Source organism: Oncorhynchus kisutch, linkage group LG13 (assembly GCF_002021735.2).
Source record: "Oncorhynchus kisutch isolate 150728-3 linkage group LG13, Okis_V2, whole genome shotgun sequence".
NCBI classification, from domain to species: Eukaryota; Metazoa; Chordata; class Actinopteri; order Salmoniformes; family Salmonidae; genus Oncorhynchus; species Oncorhynchus kisutch.
Genome location: NC_034186.2, coordinates 7,598,369 through 7,621,852, shown reverse-complemented (window position 1 = coordinate 7,621,852; position 23,484 = coordinate 7,598,369). Strand labels below are relative to the sequence as shown.

Below are 23,484 nucleotides of genomic sequence, written 5' to 3'. Positions count from 1 at the left end.
AAGACTGAAATATAACAAAACTGTTTGACAGGGAAACACTCCAATTATTTTTATTATAAATAGTGTTTATTAATTATTACTTTTTGTTGATTTCATGTCAAATTCACCTGTTAGTTGACAACTCAACCAAATGTGAATCAAAACTAGACGCTGAACTGACGTCTGTGCCCAGTGTGTTAAACATAATATTTAAAAAATACAGACATAAAAAAGGCTATTGTTGCAGTCTACAAACTTTCATCCGGTGTTTTTATAATACAGTGTTTTGGAATGAATACCATAAATTAGCTGAACATTCAAACAGGTATCTCTCCCTCATACAGAGATGAGGCAGCATTCGCTTGAAAAAGAAATCACACTTCCTGATTAGAAACCAATAAGGAGATAACAACAAGTGTCTAGGAAAGCAATGTTCCCCCGGCTGGTAATGTACTCTCCTGTTTTATGTGTCATTTCATGGGTATGCCACTGGATCTTATGTTATATGTACACGTGTGTGTGTGTGTGTGTGTGTGTGTCACATTTGTGTGTGTGTGTGTGTGTGTGTGTGTCACATTTGTGTGTGTCACATTTGTGTGTGTCACATTTGTGTGTGTGTGTGTGTGTGTCACATTTGTGTGTGTGTGTGTGTGTCACATTTGTGTGTGTGTGTCACATTTGTGTGTGTGTGTCACATTTGTGTGTGTGTGTGTCACATTTGTGTGTGTGTGTGTGTGTGTCACATTTGTGTGTGTGTGTGTGTGTGTGTCACATTTGTGTGTGTGTGTGTGTGTGTGTCACATTTGTGTGTGTGTGTCACATTTGTGTGTCACATTTGTGTGTGTGTGTCACATTTGTGTGTCACATTTGTGTGTGTGTGTCACATTTGTGTGTGTGTGTGTGTGTGTCACATTTGTGTGTGTGTGTGTGTGTGTCACATTTGTGTGTGTGTGTGTGTGTCACATTTGTGTGTGTGTGTGTGTGTGTCACATTTGTGTGTGTGTGTGTTCAGGCGTTGAGGGTATAGTCCTGTTTGTAGCAGCAGGGTCTGCAGACGGCTGTCACCAGTCCGTTGATGACCTGTAGGAAACAGATGATAAACTCCAACCCACTGAGACCCAGCAGGATGGACAGCAGAGTCACGTTCCACTCCACAATGCTGACGGGATATGAACAGTTAGACCACGTCTCCTGCTCAAACAGGTACCTGTAGACAAACACAGGGGGAGAGTTGTAATTTTGTGTATATATTCTGTAGTAATGTGTATATTGTAGTGTTGTGTATATATTCTATACATATTGGGTAGTATTGTTGATATTAAGTTTAGAAGTGGTGAGGTGTTAAGAACAGGCTGTTATTTCATACTACTTCATACTACTATAACCAGTGTTGGGGTAGTAAACTACATGTAGTTGAACATTTAACACCATTTTGCAGTAGCTTGCTGGTAGTTAAACTACATTTAAACCTACGTAGTGTTTTCAGGAGTTAAATACTTCTCTGCCATGTAGCATTGTAGCTAACTATTGGCACTACACACTCCTTTTTTTTTGCAAAAAGAAAAGACAATACCCACATGAAAAATACTATAGTATAATATGGTAGAAATACTATACTATTTCCTGTAGTGTTTTTGCAGACTATACTGTAGTATTTCCTGTTGTGTTTTTGTGGACGAAAGTCTGTAGAGACACTACAGTGAATACTGTAGTAGTTACTGTAGTATACTGTAGTATTTAAAGTTAACTATAGTATAAATACCGTAGTAAAACTGTAGTATAAACTATAGTAATTAATGTTTTTTTTTTGTGGATTGTAGTATAATGTTGTATTTGCTGTGTTTTTACAGACATTATTTACTAAATTGTTTGTGTTTTATTATATTTGAAATAGAAGTCTTTGTCCTTCAGGAAATCTACTGGAGAAATACTAAAAGAACACATTTTCTACCACCTGCAGGGAGTTAGGACTGGGATCTGAACAGGAAGTTCAGAGATCCTGTTCTTTTCTACATCCTGCAGGGAACACAATATATGGTCTATACATGTAGGTTTTTCACTTATGGTTGCCACAAATTACGATATGTGGGAGGTGAATGGACAGGGTATATGTAAATTAAATACCGCTTTTTTTGTGGATAATACTGTAGTATTTACTAGAGTGCTTTGTTTGTGTGGATAATACTGTAATATTTACTAGAGTGCTTTGTTTGTGTGGATAATACTGTAGTATTTACTAGAGTGCTTTGTTTGTGTGGATAATACTGTAGTATTTACTAGAGTGCTTTGTTTGTGTGGATAATACTGTAGTATTTACTAGAGTGCTTTGTTTGTGTGGATAATACTGTAATATTTACTAGAGTGCTTTGTTTGTGTGGATAATACTGTAGTATTTACTAGAGTGCTTTGTTTGTGTGGATAATACTGTAATATTTACTAGAGTGCTTTGTTTGTGTGGATAATACTGTAGTATTTACTAGAGTGCTTTGTTTGTGTGGATAATACTGTAGTATTTACTAGAGTGCTTTGTTTGTGTGGATAATACTGTAATATTTACTAGAGTGCTTTGTTTGTGTGGATAATACTGTAGTATTTACTAGAGTGCTTTGTTTGTGTGGATAATACTGTAGTATTTACTAGAGTGCTTTGTTTGTGTGGATAATACTGTAATATTTATGTTTTTATTCCATTTTATTCGGAATGGCAAGCCAGACAAAATTAAACATGCCTATTTATATAATGAATATGAATTTGGAAATGATTTAATATTAATATCATTAGACCGCTCACTAAAGGCTTCAGTCATACAAAACATCTGCTTAAATCTGAACTCGGTTCTCTAACAGATTAGTAAGAATGGCTCACTCATGTTCAAGAATGGCCTTTTCCCATTTATTCAGATTACAAACTTTCACTTTCAGTTATTTGACAATGAAATAATCTCCAAAATGTCACTATTTAAAAAAACAAGCCATACAAAGTTGGTTGCAATTGCATTTTAATCCACCAGAAAAGACTGAACAAATATTACAACAAATATTATGGTTAAACTCGAATATACTAATTGATTGATTAATATACGAATTGATTGATTAATATATGAATTGATTGATTAATATACTAATTGATTGATTAATATACTAATTGATTGATTAATATACTAATTGATTGTGGGGTGGCAGGTAGCCTAGTGGTTAGAGCGTTGGGCCAGTAACCGAAAGGTTGCTGGATCGAATCCCTGAGCTGACAAGTAAACAGCATACAATGTGATTTGGATTTTTGTTTTAGATTCCGTCTCTCACAGTTGAAGTGTACCTAAAAAAAAATTACAGACCTCTACATGCTTTGTAAGTAGGAAAACCTGCAGTGTATCAAATACTTGTTCTCCCCACTGTATTTGTTGATCATTTCTTTATTTTACCAGGTAAATTGACTGAGAACACGTTCTCATTTGCAACAACAACCTGGGGAATAGTTACAGGGGAGAGGAGGGGGATGAATGAGCCAATTTTAAACTGGGCGTTATTAGGTGACCGTGATGGTTTGAGGGCCAGATTGTGAATTTAGCCAGGACACCTGTATATGGAAATATCTGCTCTATCCGAAATTACAACCAACTAATTGCAGCATTACCGCAAAAATGGAAGAGACAAGTGGTATGGGGAGAAAATTAGGAACTTGTCTGTTGACCCTGCATTAAAAACCAAACTTGGTTAAATTGTGATAAATAAAAAAAGTATACCAGTTTAATTTAAGGATCAAAAAATTGACAGCTGTGCCATACAGATCGTAAAATACACTACACAGTGCATTCGGAAAGTATTCAGACCCATTGACTTTTTGTTCCTCATCGATCTACACAAAATACCACATGAAGACAAAGCAAAAAAAAAATTGCAAATGTATACGTTTAAAAACATTATTTTTTAAAAGAAATACCCAATTTACATTAGTAGGCCATTTGCTACGAGACTCAAAATTGAGGTCCGGTGCATTCTGTTTCCATTGATCATCCTTGAGATGTTTCTGAAACTTGATTGGAGTCCACCTGTGGTGAATTCAATTGATTGGACATGATTTGGAAAGGCACACACCAGTCTATATAAGGTCCCACAGTTGACAGTGCATGTGAGAGCAAAAAACAAGCCATGAGGTCGAAGGAATTGTCTGTAGTGCTCCAAGACAAGATCGTGTCGAGGCACAGATATGGGGATGGGTTCCAATTTCTGGAGCGTTGAAGGTCCCCAAGAACACAGTGGCTTCCATCATTCTTAAATGGAAGAAGTTTGGAACCACCAAGACTCTTCCTAGAGTTGGCTGCCCGGACAAACTGAACAATCGGGGGAGAAGGACCTTGGTCACTCTGACAGAGCTCCAGAGTTCTTCTGTGGAGATGGAAGAACCTTCCAGAAGAACAACCATCTCTGCAGCACTCCACCAATCAGGCCTTTATGGTAGAGTGGCCAGACGCAAGCCACTCCTCAGTAAAAGGCACACGACAGCCCACTTGGAGTTTGCCAAAAAGGTACCTAAAGAATCTCAGGCCATGAGAAATAAGATTCTCAAATTGAACTCTTTGGCCTAAATGCCAAGTGAGCAATTTCCGACTGCACCGTATACACAAGTACCAGTACCGAGTCCACAGGTGGACTCAATTCAAGTTGTAGAAACATCTCAAGGATGATCAATGGAAACAGGACGCACCTGATCTCAATTTCGAGTCTCAAAGCCGAGGGTCTGAAATACCTTTTGTAAATAAGGTATTTATGTATAAAAACCTGTTTTCGCTTTGTCATTATGGGCTGTTGTGTGTAGATTGAGGATTTTTTAAATTCATTTAATCCATTTTATAATATGACTGTGACGTAACAAAATGTGGAAAAAGTCAAGGGGTCTGAATACTTTCTAAATGCACTGTAGTCAAGTTATTGTTACTCGTAGACACCCTGGACCCACCCTCATTGGGGGAAAGGTGATACCTAGTACCTAAATTCCAACTGAATTTATTCAACTGAAATGTGTCTTCCGCATTTAAACCAACCCCTCTGAATCAGAGGGGGGGAGCTGCCTTAATCAACATCCACGTCTTCAACGCCCGGGGAACTGTGGGTTAACTACCTTGCTCAGAGGCAGAATAACTGATTTTTACCTTGTCAGCTCGGGGATTCGATCCACACACAACAGAAAAACAGACATTTGTTTCTAATTCAGAAACTAAACAAAGCTTTAATATCTAGAATATTTCCAGTATAAATTATTATATATTATTATAAATGATTATATATTATTATAAATGATTATATATTGTTATATATTATTATATATTAGCACTAACCTTCCTCCCTCGTTGGCGAAGGGATAGGACCATCCCAGACCGGTGTCACACTGAGGTCCCTCCATCATGGCCATGGCAGAGATGACAAAACAGTACCCCGACCCGGCCAACCCAACTAACGCTGCCGTGACTGATCCACACATCTGGAATAAACACACAACACACACATCTATAATACACACACACACACACACATCTATAATACACACACACATCTATAATACACACACACATCTATAATACACACACACATCTATAATACACACACACACATCTATAATACACACACACACATCTATAATACACACACACACACATAATACACACACACACATCTATAATACACACACACACATCTATAATACACACACACACACACACATCTATAATACACACACACACACACACACATCTATAATACACACACACACACACACATCTATAACACACACACACACACACACATCTATAATACACACACACACACACATCTATAATACACACACACACACAGACATCTATAATACACACACACACACACACATCTATAATACACACACACACACACACATCTATAATACACACACACACACACATCTATAATACACACACACACCTATAATACACACACACACATCTATAATACACACACACACATCTATAATACACACACACACATCTATAATACACACACACACACACACACATAATACACACACACACATCTATAATACACACACACACACACACACACATAATACACACACACCCATCTATAATACACACACACACACACACATAATACACACACACACATCTATAATACACACACACACATCTATAATACACACACACACATCTATAATACACACACACACACATAATACACACACACACATCTATAATACACACACACACATCTATAATACACACACACACACACACATCTATAATACACACACACACACACACACACACATCTATAATACACACACACACACACATCTATAACACACACACACACACACACACACATCTATAATACACACACACACACACATCTATAATACACACACACACACACACACATCTATAATACACACACACACACACATCTATAATACACACACACACACACACACACATCTATAATACACACACACACACACATCTATAATACACACACACACACACATCTATAATACACACACACACCTATAATACACACACACACATCTATAATACACACACACACATCTATAATACACACACACACACACACACACACACATAATACACACACACACACACATAATACACACACACACATCTATAATACACACACACACATCTATAATACACACACACACACATAATACACACACACACATCTATAATACACACACACACATCTATAATACACACACACACACATCTATAATACACACACACACACACACACATAATACACACACATCTGTAATACACACACACACACACACATAATACACACACACACATCTATAATACACACACACACACATCTATAATACACACACACACATCTATAATACACACACACACACACACATAATACACACACATCTGTAATACACATAATACAAATCTACAATACACACACACATATTTATATATAATGCACATATATAATACACATCTATAATACACAAATACACATATAATATACAATATACATATATAATATACAATATACATCTATGATACACATCACATAATATACACGTATATAATACACGTGTATTATACACGTGTATTATATACATCTATAATACACGCATACTTGTAAAACACACACATAATACACATCATAATATACACATATAATACACGTATATAATACACATATACACATGTATAATACACATGTATAATAAACATATGTAATACACATCTATAGTACACACATATATATATATATATACACATATATATATATATATATATATATATATATATATATATATATATATATATAATACATTAGTATATACTGTACACACATACACTACTGTTCAAAAGTTTGGGGTCACTTGGGAATGTCCTTGTTTTTTAAAGAAAAACACATTTTTTGTCCATTAAAATAACATCAAATTGATCAGAAATACTGTGTAGACATGGTTAATGTTGTAAATGACTATTGTAGCTGGAAACGGCTGATTTGTTATGGAATATCTACATAGGCGTACAGAGGCCCAATTTCAGCAACCATCACTCCTGTGTTCCAATGGCACGTTGTGTTAGCTAATCAAAGTTCATTTTAAAAGGTTAATTGATCATTAGAAAACCCTTTTGCAATTATGTTAGCACAGCTGAAAACTGTTGTTCTGATTAAAGAAGCAATAAAACTGGCCCTCTTTAGGCTAGTTGAGTATCTGGAGCATCAACATTTGTGGGTTCGATTACAGGCTCAAAATGGCCAAGAAACAAAGTACTTTCTTCTGAAACTCGTCAGTCTATTCTTGTTCTGAGTAATGAAGGCCAAGATTGCCAAGAAACGTAAGATTTCATACAACGCTGTGTACTACTCCCTTTACAGAACAGTGCAAACTGGCTCTAACCAGAATAGAAAGAGGAGTGGGAGGCCCCAGTGCACAAAAGAGCAAGAGGACAAGTACATTAGAGTGTCTAGTTTGAGAAACAGACGCCTCACAAGTCCTCAACTCACAGCTTCATTAAATGGTATCCGCAAAACACCAGTCTCAACATCAACAGTGAAGAGGTGACTCCGGGATGCTGGCCGTCTAGGCAGAGTTGAAAAGAAAAAGCCATATCTCAGACTGGCCAATCAAAATAAAAGATTAAGATGGGCAGAAGAACACAGACACTGGACAGAGGAAGATTTGGAAAAAAGAGATTTGGACAGACTAAAATAAGTTTGAGGTGATCGGATCACAAAGAAGAACATTTGTGAGCCGCCGAAAAATCTGTCAAGCATGGTGGAGGCAATGTGATGGTCAGGGAGTGCTTTGGTGGTGGTCAAGTTTGTACTGGGTAAAAGGGATCTTGAAGAAGGAAGGTTATCACTCCATTTTGCAACGCCATACCTTCTGGACGGCGCTTAATTAGAGCCAAAATCCTCCTACAACAGGACAATGATCCAAAGTACAGCTCCAAACTATGCAAGAACTATTTAGGGAAGAAGCAGTCAGCTGGTATTCTGTCTATAATGAAGAGGCCAGCACAGTCACCGATCTCAATCCTATTGAGCTGATGTGGGAGCAGCTTGACCATATGAAGTGCCCATCAAGCCAATCCAACTTGTGGGAGGTGCTTCAGGAAGTATGTGGTGAAATCTCTTCAGATTACCTCAACAAATTGACAACTAGAATGCCAAAGGTCTGTAAGGCTGTAATTGCTGCAAATGGAGGATTCTTTGACGAAAGCGAAGTTTGAAGGACCCAATTATTATTTAAATTAAAAATCATTATTTATAACCTTGTCTTGACGATATTTTCTATTCATTTTGCAATTAATTTCATGTAGGTTTTCATGGAAAACATGGACATTTCTAAGTGACCCCAAATTTTCGAACGGTAGTATATATATAATCTTTCTCTGTCTTTCACACACGCACGCGGTCAGGCCTGCCTGTTACACCCAGAACAGCTGCATAACAATCCCCATGAGAGGAGTGGGTGTGTGAGGAGAAATGTTGGCTGTTACAAAACATCTTGTACACAGATAAGGTTCAGCTCCTCTTCCCGGCCCAGAAGCTTTGTACTCCCTGATGGTGAAGTCTCCTCCTCATATCATTAGTGTACCCGCTAATAGTGTTACAATGGCCCTCATTTTTATTTATTTATTTATTGGAATTTTCTCCCCTTTTCTCCCCAATTTCGTGGTATTCTATTGTTTAGTAGCTACTATCTTGTCTCATCGCTACAACTCCCATACGGGCTCGGAAGAGACGAAGAGTCATGCGTCCTCCGAAACACAACCCAACCAAGCCGCACTGCTTCTTAACACAGCGCGCTTCCAAACCGGAAGGCAGCCGCACCAATGTGTCAGAGGAATCACTGTGCACCTGGCAACCTGGTCTGCATGCACTGCGCCCGGCCCGCCACAGGAGTCGCTAGTGCGCGATGAGACAAGGATTTCCCTACCGGCCAAACCCTCCCTAACCCGGACAACACTAGGCCAATTGTGCGTCGTCCCATGGACCTCCCGGTCACGGCCGGCTGCGACAGGGCCTGGGCTCGAACCCAGAGTCTCTGGTGGCACAGCTAACACTGCGATGCAGTGCCCTAGACCACTGCACCACCCGGGAGGCCACAATGGCCCTATTTTCTATTCATTTTGCAATTAATTTCATGTAGGTTTTCATGGAAAACATGGACATTTCTAAGTGACCCCAAACTTTCGAACGGTAGTATATATATAATCTTTCTCTGTCTTTCACTCACTCACGCACGCGGTCAGGCCTGCCTGTTACACCCAGAACAGCTGCATAACAATCCCCATGAGAGGAGTGTGTGGGTGTGTGAGGAGAAATGTTGGCTGTTACAAAACATCTTATACACAGATAAGATTCAGCTCCTCTTCCCGGCCCAGATGCTTTGTACTCCCTGATGGTGAGGCGTCCTCCTCATATCATTAGTGTACCTGCTAATAGTGTTACAATGGCCCTATGTATAATTAGCTAAGCACAGCCTACCTAGTTTTTGCATTTTAAGTTTTACCTTTATTTAACTAGGCAAGTCAGTTAAGAACAAATTCTTATTTTCAATGACGGCCTAGTGGGTTGTTCAGGGGCAGAACGACAGATTTCTACCTTGTCAGCTCTGGGATTTGAACTTGCAACCTTCCGGTTCCTAGTCCAACGCTCCAGGGTAGCCTTAGTTTAGCACAAGTGTTAAAATTGACCTTTTGTAATATCAGAGATTTTATATTAATAGGATCAAAGTTTTTTTTTTAAGAAAGTGGTGGACAGTTTGATGAAAAAGCTTGAAATAAAGTTTAAAATCCAGGCACGTCACATGATCTCACAAAACACAAGGCCCCTTAACGACGAGACGTAACCAAAGCATCAGTACTCACCATGACGCTTTCATTCCAACAGCAGCCTGTACATTTCCCGAGGCTGATGAACACACCAGCAGGCAGGAACATCTACAGAGACACACACAACAGGGGAAAATCTCAGGAACGTCTACAGAGACACACACAACAGGGGAAAATCTCAGGAACATCTACAGACACACACACACACAACGGGGGAAAATCTCAGGTTCTGCCTCGGTATATTATTTCAGCGCATCAATCCATCATCTATAGACCGTATCCTCAAGAGCTCTGTTGTTGTAGTACTGTATTGTACTGAACTGTACTGTAAAACTGTCGCTAATCACAACAACAACAATAAAAGATGCTCCATTAGCCACCTGTTATAAACCTGTTCTATTTCCCCACTCTATTGTAGGTGTCTGGTAAAATAATACTCCTAGGGTTTGTTGGAGGAAGAGCTGACAACCATTTTCCTTTGTCTCCTATTGTATCTTCACAGTTAGGAAAACAGCTGAGGGAAGATCGAAGGTCAAAACATCCAGGATGTAGCCTCAACCCCACTCTTACAAAAAAAACAGCAAAAGATCAATTCCTTACACACATCGATTTACTAAAATCAGATTAGCACCTGTGTCAGATTAGCACCTGTGTCAGATTAGCACCTGTGTCAGATTAGCACCTGTGTCAGATTAGCACCTGTGTCAGATTAATACCCGTGTCAGATTAGCACCTGTTTCATATTAGCATGTGTTTTTATCCGAAAGTAAATACAAGACCAAAATATGAAACTATTATAACTTCCCTAAAGTTCTCCTAATTATCTTGATCTTTTATTCTACCTTTTGTTCCCTGAACCGCTTGTTAACCTGACCCATAAACCGTCAACTCAACAGTACTACAACTGTAGCCGGTGTAGTAACAACAAGATGACATATACTGTAGCTACTCAAATCAAATCAAATGTATTTATATAGCCCTTCGTACATCAGCTGATATCTCAAAGTGCTGTACAGAAACACAGCCTAAAACCCCAAACAGCAAGCAATGCAGGTGTAGAAGCACGGTGGCTAGGAAAACCTAGGAAGAAACATAGAGAGGAACCAGGCTATGAGGGTTGGCCAGTCCTCTTCAGGCTGTGCCGGGTGGAGATTATAACAGAACATGGCCAAGATGTTCAAATGTTCATAAATGACCAGCATGGTCAAATAATAATAATCACAGTGGTTGTCACAGGGTGCAGCAAGTCAACACCTCAGGAGTAAATATCAGTTGGCTGATCATTAAGAGTATCTCTACCGCTCCTGCTGTCTCTAGAGAGTTGAAAACTACTCACCAATGCGCCTCCCCCTCCGATGCCCATCATGAACCAGACCAGCCTGGACAGTTTCCCCTCTTGCAAGTATTGGGTCGTTCCTCCAGGGAAGAACAGCAGAACGTTAGCCACAATACAGCACACCGCCAGGGGCAGGAGGGCAAAGCCCAGCGACCGCACAAAACCCGTAGAGCACATCGCCCCTACCACACAGGAGGACGAGGAGGAGAGGAGTGGAGCGGGGATCACCAAGGAGACCAGTGTGTAGAGAGAGGAGTGGAGAAATGCAGAGAGAGGGTTAGAGGATCCGTGAAGAGAGGAATGGAGAGAGAGAGAGGAAGGTCTGGGGTCTGTTCACAGCTGTAATCCAGGAAGGAAACTGAATGGTTTCCCTGGTGGGTTTTAACTGAACCCTCCACCTCCTGAGAGTCTGAGGTTGATGACGCAACCAGCTCCATTTTAAGGCGAGGGGCTGAGTGGAACGGACGCCACAGGAAGAGAGAAGGGTGAGAGTCTTGAGCCCTGACCAAACCCTCAGGGCCGGAAAGCATTCTGTCAGAAAAACTATGAAAAATCCCTTAGGAATTCAGAGAGCGAGCGAGGGGGGGGGGGGGGGGGGAGTAAGACAGAAAGTGACAGAGGGAGAGAAAAAGAGAGACAGAGAGCGAGCGAGGGGGGGGGACAGAGAGTAAGACAGAAAGTGACAGAGGGAGAGAAAAAGAGAGACAGAGAGCGATAAAAAGGGAGTATGTGTTTTGATGTGATTCCCCATTGACAGCTAGTCTTACTGGAGTCTGACACATGACTAAAAATACATTACAATTGACATATATTTCTGGAACCTCCTCCACAATACTCCAGGGTGCGGTGAACTGTGAACGCCCTGACAAAGCTAACCAACGGGTCAACAGACCACTACAAAGAATTATACAGTATGAACAGTAGAGTATTTTGGTTTGTAAAAGCAGATACAATCACTTTTACGTATTTATTTGAACAGTGAAGCTAAAACAATGGCTGCCCTCCAGGACATCTACAGCACCTGGTGTCACAGAGAGACCCGGATCATCAAGAACCTCTACCATTCTACAGTGCATTTGGAAAGTATTCAGACCTCTTGACTTGTTCCACATTTACAGCCTTATTCTAAAATTATTACAGCCTTATTCTAAAATTGACTTTTTTAATAATCCTCGCCAATCTACACACAATATCCCATAATGACAAAGCAAAAAGAGTTTTTTAAAATATTTATGCAAATGTTTGAAAAAGCATACCTTATTTACATAAGTTTAAAAAAGTACCCTTTGCTATGAGACTCATAATAAGCTCAGGTGCATCCTGTTTCCATTGATCATCCTTGAGATGTTTCTACAAGTTGATTAGAGTTCACCTGTGGTAAATTCAATTGATTGGACATTATTTTGATTTGTCGGAACAACAACCAAGCTATGAGGGTGAAGGAATTGTCCATAGAGCTCGGCGAAAGGATTGTGTCGAGGTACAGATCTGGGGAAGGGTACCAAAACATTTCTGCAGCATTGAAGTGGCCTCTATCATTCTTAAATGGAAGAAGTTTGGAACCACCAAGACTCTTCCTAGAGCTGGCCACCCGGCCAAACTGAGCAATCGGGGGAGAAGGGCCTTGGTCAGGGAGGTGACCAAGAACCCGATGGTCACTCTGACAGAGCTGTGGAGATGGGAGAACCTTCCAGAAGGACAACCATCTCGGCAGAACAGCACCAATCAGGCCTTTATGGTAGAGTGGCCAGACGGAAGCCACTCCTCAGCCTGCTTGGCGTTTGCCAAAAGGCACCTAAAGACTCTCAGACCATGAGAAACAAAATTCTCTGGTCTGATGAAACCAAGTTTGAACTCTTTTGCCTGAATTCCAAGTGTCACATCTGGAGGAAACCTGGCACCATCCCTACCGTGAAGCATGGTGGTGGCAGCATCATGCTGTGGGCATGTTTTTCAGCGGCAGGGACTGGGAGACTAGTCAGGATCGAGGGAAAGATGAACGGAGCAAAGTACAGAGAGATCCTTGATGAAAACCTGCTCCAGAGCGCTCAGGACCTCCGACTGGGGTGAAGGTTCACCTTTCAACAGACAACAACCCTAAGCACACAGCCAAGACAATGCAAAAGTGGCAGTGCAGCAACGCTCCCCGTCCAACCTGACAGAACTTGAGAGAATCTGCGGAGAAGAATGGGAGAAACTCACCAAGTACTCGTGTGCCAAGCTTGTAGCGTCATACACAAGAAGACTCGAGGCTGTAATCACTACCAAAGGTGCTTCAAGAAAGTACTGAGTAAAGGGAAAGGGGGATACCTAGTCAGTTGTAGCGAGCAAAGAAGTTGTTTAGTTTGCCTGGGAGCAAGACATCGGGGTCCGCGACAGGGCTGGTTTTCTTTTTGTAGTCCGTGATTGACAGTAGACCCTGCCACATACCTCTCGTGTCTGAGCCGTTGAATTGCGACTCTACTTTGTCTCTATTCTGAAGCTTAGCTTGTTTGATTGCCTTGAGGAGGGAAAAGCTACACTGTTTGTATTCGGTCATGTTTCCGGTCGCCTTGCCCTGATTAAAAGCAGTGGTTCGTGCTTTCAGTTTTACGCGAATGCTGCCATCAATCCACGGTTTCTGGTTGAGGAAGGTTTCAATAGTCGCCGTGGGAACAACATTACCGATGTACTTGCTAATAAACTCGCTCACAGAATCAGCGTATACATCAATGTTGTTGTTCGATGCTCCACGTGATCGAACCAATCTTGAAGCGTGGAATCAGATTGGTCGGATCAGCATTGAACAGACCTGAGCACGGGCGTTTCCTGTTTTAGTTTCTGTCTAAAGGCTGGGAGCAACAAAATGGAGTCGTGGTCAGAGGGCGAGGGATAGCTTTGTATGCGTCGTGGAAGTTAGAGTAATAATGATCTACAATTTTTTCCAGCCCGGGTCGCGCATTCGATATGCTGATCAAATTTAGGGAGTCTTGTTTTGAGAGTAGCCTTGTTTAAATCCCCAGCTACAATAAATGCAGCCTACGGACATGTGGTTTCCAGTTTATATAGAGTCCAATGAAGTTCTTTCAGGGCCGTCAAGGTGTCTGCTTTGGGGGGGGGGATATACACGGATGAGATTATAATCAAAGAGAATTCTCCTGGTAGATAATGCGGTCGCCATTTGATTGTAAGGAATTTTAGGTCAGGTGAACAAAAGGACTTGATTTCCTGTATGTTGTTATGATTACACCACGACTCGTTAATCATAAGGCATACACCCCTTCTGTTCTGTCGACTCATATGAATCAAAATGTGGGCGTATATAGAGCCAAATTAAAAGTTTTAGCTTCAGTGTACAAATACACATGTATATGTTTATTTCTAACCCTAGACAGATGCAGCAATGTTTTAGACAAACAGCTGAACTATTCATCCAAAGTAAACCCATGGCATGGCAGAAATTCTGTGGTATCAGGTTATATGACCTTGAGTTTATTGACAGGACAGGTGGCTGCGAACAGCCCTCTAACTGAGCCAGTCATTCTCTCCACCAACAGGAGATGGCATGAGAAGAATAAACATAGGCCAAACAGATGAGACAAAGACGACACCAACCTATCCCGACAGACCTACAGTGACACATTCTATCTGGGACACCAGTCAGTTCTTTTATTCAGTCACAACAACCTCATCATAGCAAACCCCCCCAACACAATATATGAAGGTCAATGGGTACTTCATTTGGGACAGCTACTTAGTTAACCACGTTTACGTGTTTAATAGCTAAGTACACACTGGGACTATACAATACTACACGTGTCCCGTGTAGTATCAAATTGTATGCACTCGTAAGTCGCTCAGGGTAAGAACGTCTGGTAAATGACTCAAATGTTATGAGCAAGGCAGGAATGTGCTAGAATGGAAAGAATAGGATCAAGTGTAATGTAGTTTAGTAATATCACCCTGTATTAATCCTAATCTGGCGTAACCAAGGTTAGCTGGACTCGTTTCATGAACCGCAGCTGCTATTAGTGTTTCATTCTTTCATTTGCTGACTAACATATTCCAGGGGATTTGAGGCTGTGTACCAGGGGAAGCCTGTTGTAAGGGGATACAACAGTGGGCAGAGTCCAATCCACTGATGGAGGGCCACAGGTTTGAGATGTTGTGGGTAGATTTATAGCTCATGGATGGATTAATGCAAGAAAACCAAACTGGTCTTGTACCTACACAATAATGACATTTCACACATAACCCCAGGACGGCCTTTGTTCCTCTTTTCCCCAGTTGGGGGATTTCCCCCGGTCTCTAAAAATAAAAATAGAAGTCTCTCCACAGTCCCTGTGGAGTCCCATATGGGTTTGGTTCAGGCGGAATCGTGCAGTTTGAACACAACTCTCTGTTTGGATCAGGAGTGTTCAGTTGATTTTCCTAGTGGCTCAGTTCAAGTCTGGGGCTTAGGGGCTGGTCTTTCCCACTAACCTCCCTTTCACAGAAGCAGAAACAAAGAGAGGCTTGGGGGGGGGGGGGGGGGCTGTGACTCAGCCAGGATGTGCCCCCCCATCGTCCTTTTCCTTTCACTCAATAGAATGACACATCGCTCTGCTGTTCATTCCAAAGGGATGTCGTCAAGGCTAGGCAGGGCAAACAACAATTTTGGGATGCTTATCGGAATATACACTTTGCGATAAGAATAAAAAAATATCGACACTTCTTTCACTTCCACTTGTATTAACGAACAAAATGAGAGAGAGAGAGGAGAGAGAGAGAGAGAGAGAGAGAGAGAGAGAGAGAGAGAAGAGAGAGAGAGAGAGAGAGAGAGAGAGAGAGAGAGAGAGAGAGAGAGAGAGAGAGAGAGAGAGAGAGAGAGAGAGAGAGAGAGAGAGAGAGAGAGAGAGAGAGAGAGAGAGAGAGAGAGAGGAGAGAGAGAGAGAGAGAGAGAGAGAGAGAGAGAGAGAGAGAGAGAGAGAGAGAGAGAGAGAGAGAGAGAGAGAGAGAGAGAGAGAGAGAGAGAGAGAGAGAGAGAGAGAGAGAGAGAGAGAGAGAGAGAGAGAGAGAGAGAGAGAGAGAGAGAGAGAGAGAGAGAGAGAGAGAGAGAGAGAGAGAGAGAGAGAGCACATGGGTCATATTTGAATATTTAGAAGTGTCCACCACAAGACAGACAGATGGTTATTTATGCAGCGGTGTCAGACAGGGAAACCGGCCTGTTTTGTTTGTCTTTCATCTAGTGAATCAAGAGATCAAAGTCTGGTAGGTTTGATCGATCGGTGCTGTCGCCATGCAATATCTACAGCACGCAGAGTGTACCTGGCAGAGACAGGTACCATTTACAGGGAGGAGGCAGCTTGGCTGATAACTAGCTTTATTGAGGAATTGTTTTACTTACTATGACTAAGCTATGTGGTTGTCTCACCTAGCTCCCTTCAGATGAATGCACTAACTGTAACACAGGAGGTTGGTGGCACCTTAATTGGGGAGGACGGGCTCGTGGTAATGGATGGATTGGAATCTGTAGAACGGTATCAAATACATATGGTTTCCATGTGTTTGAAGCCATTCCATTTGCTTTGTTCCAGCCATTATTATGAGCCGTTCTCCTCTCTAGTTCTCTCTCTCTTGTTCTCTCTTGTTCTCTCTCTTGTTCTCTCTCTAGTTCTCTCTCTCTAGTTCTCTCTCTCTAGTTCTCTCTCTCTTGTTCTCTCTCTAGTTCTCTCTCTCTAGTTCTCTCTCTTGTTCTCTCTCTAGTTCTCTCTTGCATCCTTCATTTTGGAATAAATCAATTTGTTCAAAACTATTGTTTTTCTCTCTCTTTGAGTCAACTACTCACCACATTTTATGCACTGCAGTGCTAACTAGCTGTAGCTAATGCTTTCAGTATTAGCTACACCTCCATTAGCTCCAGCTCCAGTCCCTGCTCCGCTCCAGCTCCACTCCTCGTTCCGCTCCAGCTCCACTCCCTGCTCCGCTCCAGCTCCACTCCTCGTTCCGCTCCAGCTCCACTCCCTGCTCCGCTCCAGCTCCAGTCCCTGCTCCGCTCCAGTCCCTGCTCCGCTCCAGCTCCAGTCCCTGCTCCGCTCCAGCTCCACCCCTCGCTCCACCACTCGCTCCAGCTGCACTCCTCGCTCCGCTCCAGCTCCAGTCCCTGCTCCGCTCCAGCTCCACTCCTCGCTCCGCTCCAGCTCCACCCCTCGCTCCACCACTCGCTCCAGCTGCACTCCTCGCTCCGCTCCAGTCCCTGCTCCGCTCCACTCCCTGCTCCACTCCTCGCTCCGCTCCAGCTCCACTCCTCGCTCCGCTCCAGCACCACCCCTCGCTCCACCACTCGCTCCAGCTGCACTCCTCGCTCCGCTCCAGCTCCAGTCCCTGCTCCGCTCCAGCTCCAGTCCCTGCTCCGCTCCAGCTCCACTCCTCGTTCCGCTCCAGCTCCACTCCCTGCTCCGCTCCAGCTCCAGTCCCTGCTCCGCTCCAGTCCCTGCTCCGCTCCAGCTCCAGTCCCTGCTCCGCTCCAGCTCCACCCCTCGCTCCACCACTCGCTCCAGCTGCACTCCTCGCTCCGCTCCAGCTCCAGTCCCTGCTCCGCTCCAGCTCCACTCCTCGCTCCAGCTCCACCCCTCGCTCCACCACTCGCTCCAGCTGCACTCCTCGCTCCTTTAAAAATATTTCAATATTTTTTTAATTTTTTAAATAAAATTCACTGAGGAAGATGGTCCTCCCCTTCCTCCTCCGAGGAGCCTTCACTGCTACAGAGGGATTTTAACATGGTCTGGGTCGGCACAGTAATGGACTGTATCAGCCAGGCTCAGGGCCTCAGCCACCACACGGAGGTAACTCCACTGTTCTGAACCAGAGCACAGAGACACTTTTTATTTGTTTGTCTCAAAAGGATAAGAAACGGTTCCGAGTACAAATCTTTTATACCACAGATAGAACCCTTTGGTGGTCTCCATTATTCTACTCAGAACCTTTTTAGTAGCGAAAGGGTTCCATTTAGAACCTTGTATTAGTGGAAGGGTTCCACTTGGAACCAAAAATTGTTATTTTCTGAAGGATCTCCTATGGGGGACAATTGAAGAACCCTTTACGGTTCTAGGTAGCACCTTCTTGGGTTGCATTGAACAGACCAGTGTTTCTTACCACCGGTTCTGGAGCAGACCCAGGGTTGGCTGTTTGTTGTGGAACGCCGAGACGGGTCAACCCAAGATCCTCACTGAGACTAACAGGTGGCCTTATGTGGTCATTTCTTTTTGATTCCTATCAAAGCAACAATGGAACAATCGAGCTGTAAGTAATTAACACATTCTCTCAATGGAGTTGAATGTAGCCATGCTCTTCACCACAAACCAATACATAGCTGGGGTTGTCCTTTATTGTTGAGCCATAGCTAAGGTGAGGAGTGTACCTTTGATGGGAAAGTTCTCCAGTATATTGAGGGCCATGAGTCCTGCCATGAGAGATTTTCCATAGCTTCACCCCCTGATAGAGAGAGAAACAGAGAGAAGAGCGGGAAAGAGAGAGACGAGCAGGAAAGTGAGAGTGGGAGAGAGGAGAGAGAGAGTCTCCACAGTGGGACTGATAGTAACATGAACATTGTGTCACTGTGATCCATCACATCAAACTCCTCCTTCGTTGGTTGTGTTGTGTGTCCTTGAACATACCCTGTAGTCATTGTGGATTTGTTTGAACTCCTCGTTGTCATGGTCACATAGATCCTCCAGACTCATCACGCCTCTGTTCTGAATGGTAGATGGGAGGGGTTGATGGTAGCTGAAGGATGGGATTAAAAACAAAAGATTTGAAATGCATTCCAGGTGACTACCTCATGAAGCTGGTTGAGAGAGCGCCAAGAGTGCAAAGCTGTCATCAAGGCAAAGAGTGGCTACTTTGAAGAATCTAATATCTAAAATAGATTTTGATTTGTTTATTAACGCTTTTTTGGTTACTACATGATTCCATATGTTATTTCATAGTTTTGATGTCTTTTACTATTATTTTACAATGTAGAAAATGACTTTTAAAAAATGTAAAAACCCTGGAATGAGTACAGTAGGTGTGTCCAAACCTTTGACTGGAACTGTATATATATTTACAAAACAATATATGAGGGATTGGAAATGATACAGACAATTACATTGATGGAAGCTACAATCTATCTGCACTATTAAAGCTGGTCTACCCCCCCCCCCCCCCCCCCCCCCCCCTGAATCAAATCATTGAGTTGGGAAATATTTTATCTATCAATATATAGGAGTGTCACTGCATAATAAAACAATTCACCAGCTATTCAGTCAATCATTCATTTCATTCAACTGACATTCTCTGAACATAGACACCAGTGAAATATGAGTCAGAGATCAGTTTCTGTGTACACATGACATGTCAGCCCACTGGGACCAACGATCTTAGTGTCTCAGCCCACTGGGACCAACGATCTTAGTGTCTCAGCCCACTGGGACCAACGATCTTAGTGTCTCAGCCCACTGGGACCAACGATCTTAGTGTCTCAGCCCACTGGGACCAACGATCTTAGTGTCTCAGCCCACTGGGACCAACAATCTTAGTGTCTCAGCCCACTGGGACCAACGACCTTAGTGTCTCAGAGATCCCTGGTCCCAGTGGGCTGAGACAGAGATCCCTGGTCCCAGTGGGCTGACATAGAGATCCCTGGTCCCAGTGGGCTATGTCAGCCCACTGGGACCAGGGATCTCTGTCTCAGCCCACTGGGACCAGGGATCTTTGTGTCAGCCCACTGGGACCAGGGATCTCTATGTCAGCCCACTGGGACCAGGGATCTCTATGTCAGCCCACTTGCACCAGCAGTTGCTATGGAAACTATGTGGTCCTCTGTAGCTCAGTTGGTAAAGCATGGTGCTGGCATCGGTATGATAGTGGGTTTGGTTCCCGGGACCACCCATACGTATAAATGTTTGCACGCATGACTGTATGATTTGGATAAAAGCGTCTGCTAAATGGCATAAATTTGCTACAAAGGCGCAATGAGATGTCTTCTTTATCAATGAACTGAAAATAATAATCAACTGGCTGTTATGGTGGATGGATGATGCTATCCATGGCAGCACTCGGTAATGAATAATAATAACAAATACATCCATCGTCATGAGTAGCCTAGCTATAGCTATCTAGGTCAACCAATATATCATCATTACTAGCCTAGCTATAGCTATCTAGGTCAACCAATATATCATCATTACTAGCCTAGCTATAGCTATCCAGGTCAACCAATATATCATCATTACTAGCCTAGCTATAGCTAGCTAGGTCAACCAATATATCATCATTACTAGCCTAGCTATAGTGAGCTAGGTTAACCAATACATCATCATGAGTAGGCTAGCTATAGTTAGCAAGGTTAACCAATACATCATCATGGGTTTTCTATAGGTTTTACTCATACAAAACCAGACTGGTGACTCAGGTTAAAGGACCAAGTCTGTTAGACATGGCATTAGAGATCCATTCTGTACACAATAGAGTTGAGCCCCATGCCCCAGGAGTGAGAAATGCACACACAGACACTCGTCTCTGAGTAATGTTGGACATCACTGATGGTTCGCTCAGTCAAGGCCCAGGGCAGGGTTACCTGGAAGGTTTGGGCCAGATGGGGTTTGGAAAACATCTGTCCATGTTTGTGCCCCTCGTTCTTAATCAGGAAGTCTCTTTCCAGCTCCCTCCCAGCATCCCACCTGCTATGGACCCACTTGACCCAGTGGTGGGCGGAAACAACGGGGAAGGTCTGAGGAGGGCCTCAGGATGTCCTGGATGGAGATCTGCAGACACAGAGGAACAGGAAACGCACGGTCAGTTTGTCAGCGGTAACGGGAAGTTAACAGGAAACATAGAGTCACACCACCATCTTTAGCAGGAAACACAGAGAGTCATTACCTGAGGGCAGTTTTAGAGAACCCTTTAGGAGAACCCTTTTTGGTTCCAGATGGAAAGGGAAAGGGTTTCCTCTGTGGAAAGGGTTCTACATGGAACTCAAAAGGAACTCAAAACCTGGAACCAAAAAGAGTTCTTCAAAGGGTTCTCCTATCTATGGGGACAGCCGAAGAACCATTTTAGGTTCTAGATAGCACATTTCTATCTGTGTACTGGAATTTCACACACACAACTCTTAACTTTCCTAATATGAAGCACATTGCAATAGGAGTAGCCTACCTGGCTGACATGAAAATGAGCCACGGAAAAGTGTCCTCCATGTCCTATTTAAGTGCGTATGATCATGGCTGCGGGAAGTAGGGGTGCTGAGGTTGTTGCACTACCCCCTGAAAAATCGGAATAGAAAAATGTTATAAAATATTTTTTTCCCACAAAAGTGGTGCACTGGGCCTTTAATAGTGCTGTATTAGAGGACCAATATATCTGTCTTCAGAGCCAGCGCTGGCTAAAAGATGTGTCCTACAATGTGTCCTAGCTTTCAACACATGGCTGAGAGAGTATAGCATAGAGTAGCCTATATAGGCTCTGTTTCTTCTTTCTTTGCATGGGAAAAATGTGGCCTTTCATAAACACATTTCATGCTATTCTACTACACTTTATATGACTGGAGTTGGAGACATTAGCAGAATATAACATGACAGCCTACTCCGCTGTCACTGACTAACAGGTCAATACAAACGAAATTGTCCATATAATAGACCTACAAGAAGGGGAGACAGAAATAGACTTTGATGTCCAATTAAACTGGAGGAGGCAATTATTGTCCAAAAGCAAATTTAAGTAGCACTGACCCAATGATAATGAATAGGCGCAGTGCACGCCCACCAAGGATATTATCAATGATCTCTGCGGGTGCCAATTAGGTAGGCTATACTGTTGTTCGCTCAATTTTGATAACAAACTTTACAGCAATAACCATTTGCTTTTCAAACGATGTATTCCTGCGATTGTATGTTGAAATATTGCGATATGCCTTGCTTGGACTCGTTGCTTTTCACAGACAGTTACAAATCAACAATAATCTGCTCAAACTGCGCCACCTCTTTTCCTTCTAACTGCAGGCAATGTCATTTAAAACAATCCACAATTTATTTCTTGGAAAGAAGCTAACAATCCTGAGGCCAAATGTTTAGTAGACTATTTTGAATGGTTTTATTTATTTCTGTATAGACAGGAGTAGGCTAATTAGGCAATTTAAATCAATTTACTTCAGGGAAAGTTTACTCAAGCCTTGTGGATGCACTACCTATGCTTGCATGTTATTAAAAAACGGAACAGAACCTCCATTTGCTATTTAAGTGCAGGCTACGGATTCCGTTTTCTTTGTGTGGGCCATTCTAAATTAAAAAAGAATTACACACATATATTAGTAGACTATATGTAAAGACCAGATTAAATTAAGAATAGTCTGATGGGTGAGAATATTATCAAGGGGTTGTCAAATTGTGAATGAGAGACTGATGATGTGTGTGCAACCTGCAACCAGTCCCTGATTACAGGAGAACAATAAAAAAAATGCAGTGGGGCTGGTTTCAAGGTCCAGAGTTGAGTCTGAGGGGTGTAGGCTATATTAAATTGATTTATTAAACTTTTTATTAAATGTAGATGTTCCAAAGGTCCGCATCAGTGGCTTTATAGCCTATGCGTGGAAGCCAGGCGATGCTAAAGGTGCTTATGTTCGGCCAATTACCATGAGGCCGGCTGTTATTTGTATGACAATCACCGGATGATAAAATGTCATGAACACCACAGCCCTAGGTGCTACCACTTTAAAGAAGTTAACAGATCATGTTTAGAGGTACTACCACTTTAAATTAGTTAACAGATCATGTTTAGAGTTGCTACCCCTTTAAAT

The 23,484-nt window shown here is 42.3% G+C and overlaps 1 protein-coding gene across 1 annotated transcript; it reads right to left on the bottom strand.

Annotated features, from left to right (window-relative positions):
• Positions 1 to 47: 47 nt before the first annotated feature.
• Positions 48 to 12,095, bottom strand: tm4sf18 (transmembrane 4 L six family member 18). Its single transcript, XM_031785490.1, has 4 exons — positions 11,694 to 12,095; positions 10,394 to 10,465; positions 5,315 to 5,457; positions 48 to 1,186 (listed from the first exon to the last, which is right to left on the bottom strand). The coding sequence occupies exons 1-4, from the start codon at positions 11,868 to 11,870 to the stop codon at positions 988 to 990; spliced, it is 591 nt and encodes a 196-aa protein (XP_031641350.1). The 5' UTR covers positions 11,871 to 12,095; the 3' UTR covers positions 48 to 987.
• Between the last annotated feature and the right edge of the window lie 11,389 nt (positions 12,096 to 23,484).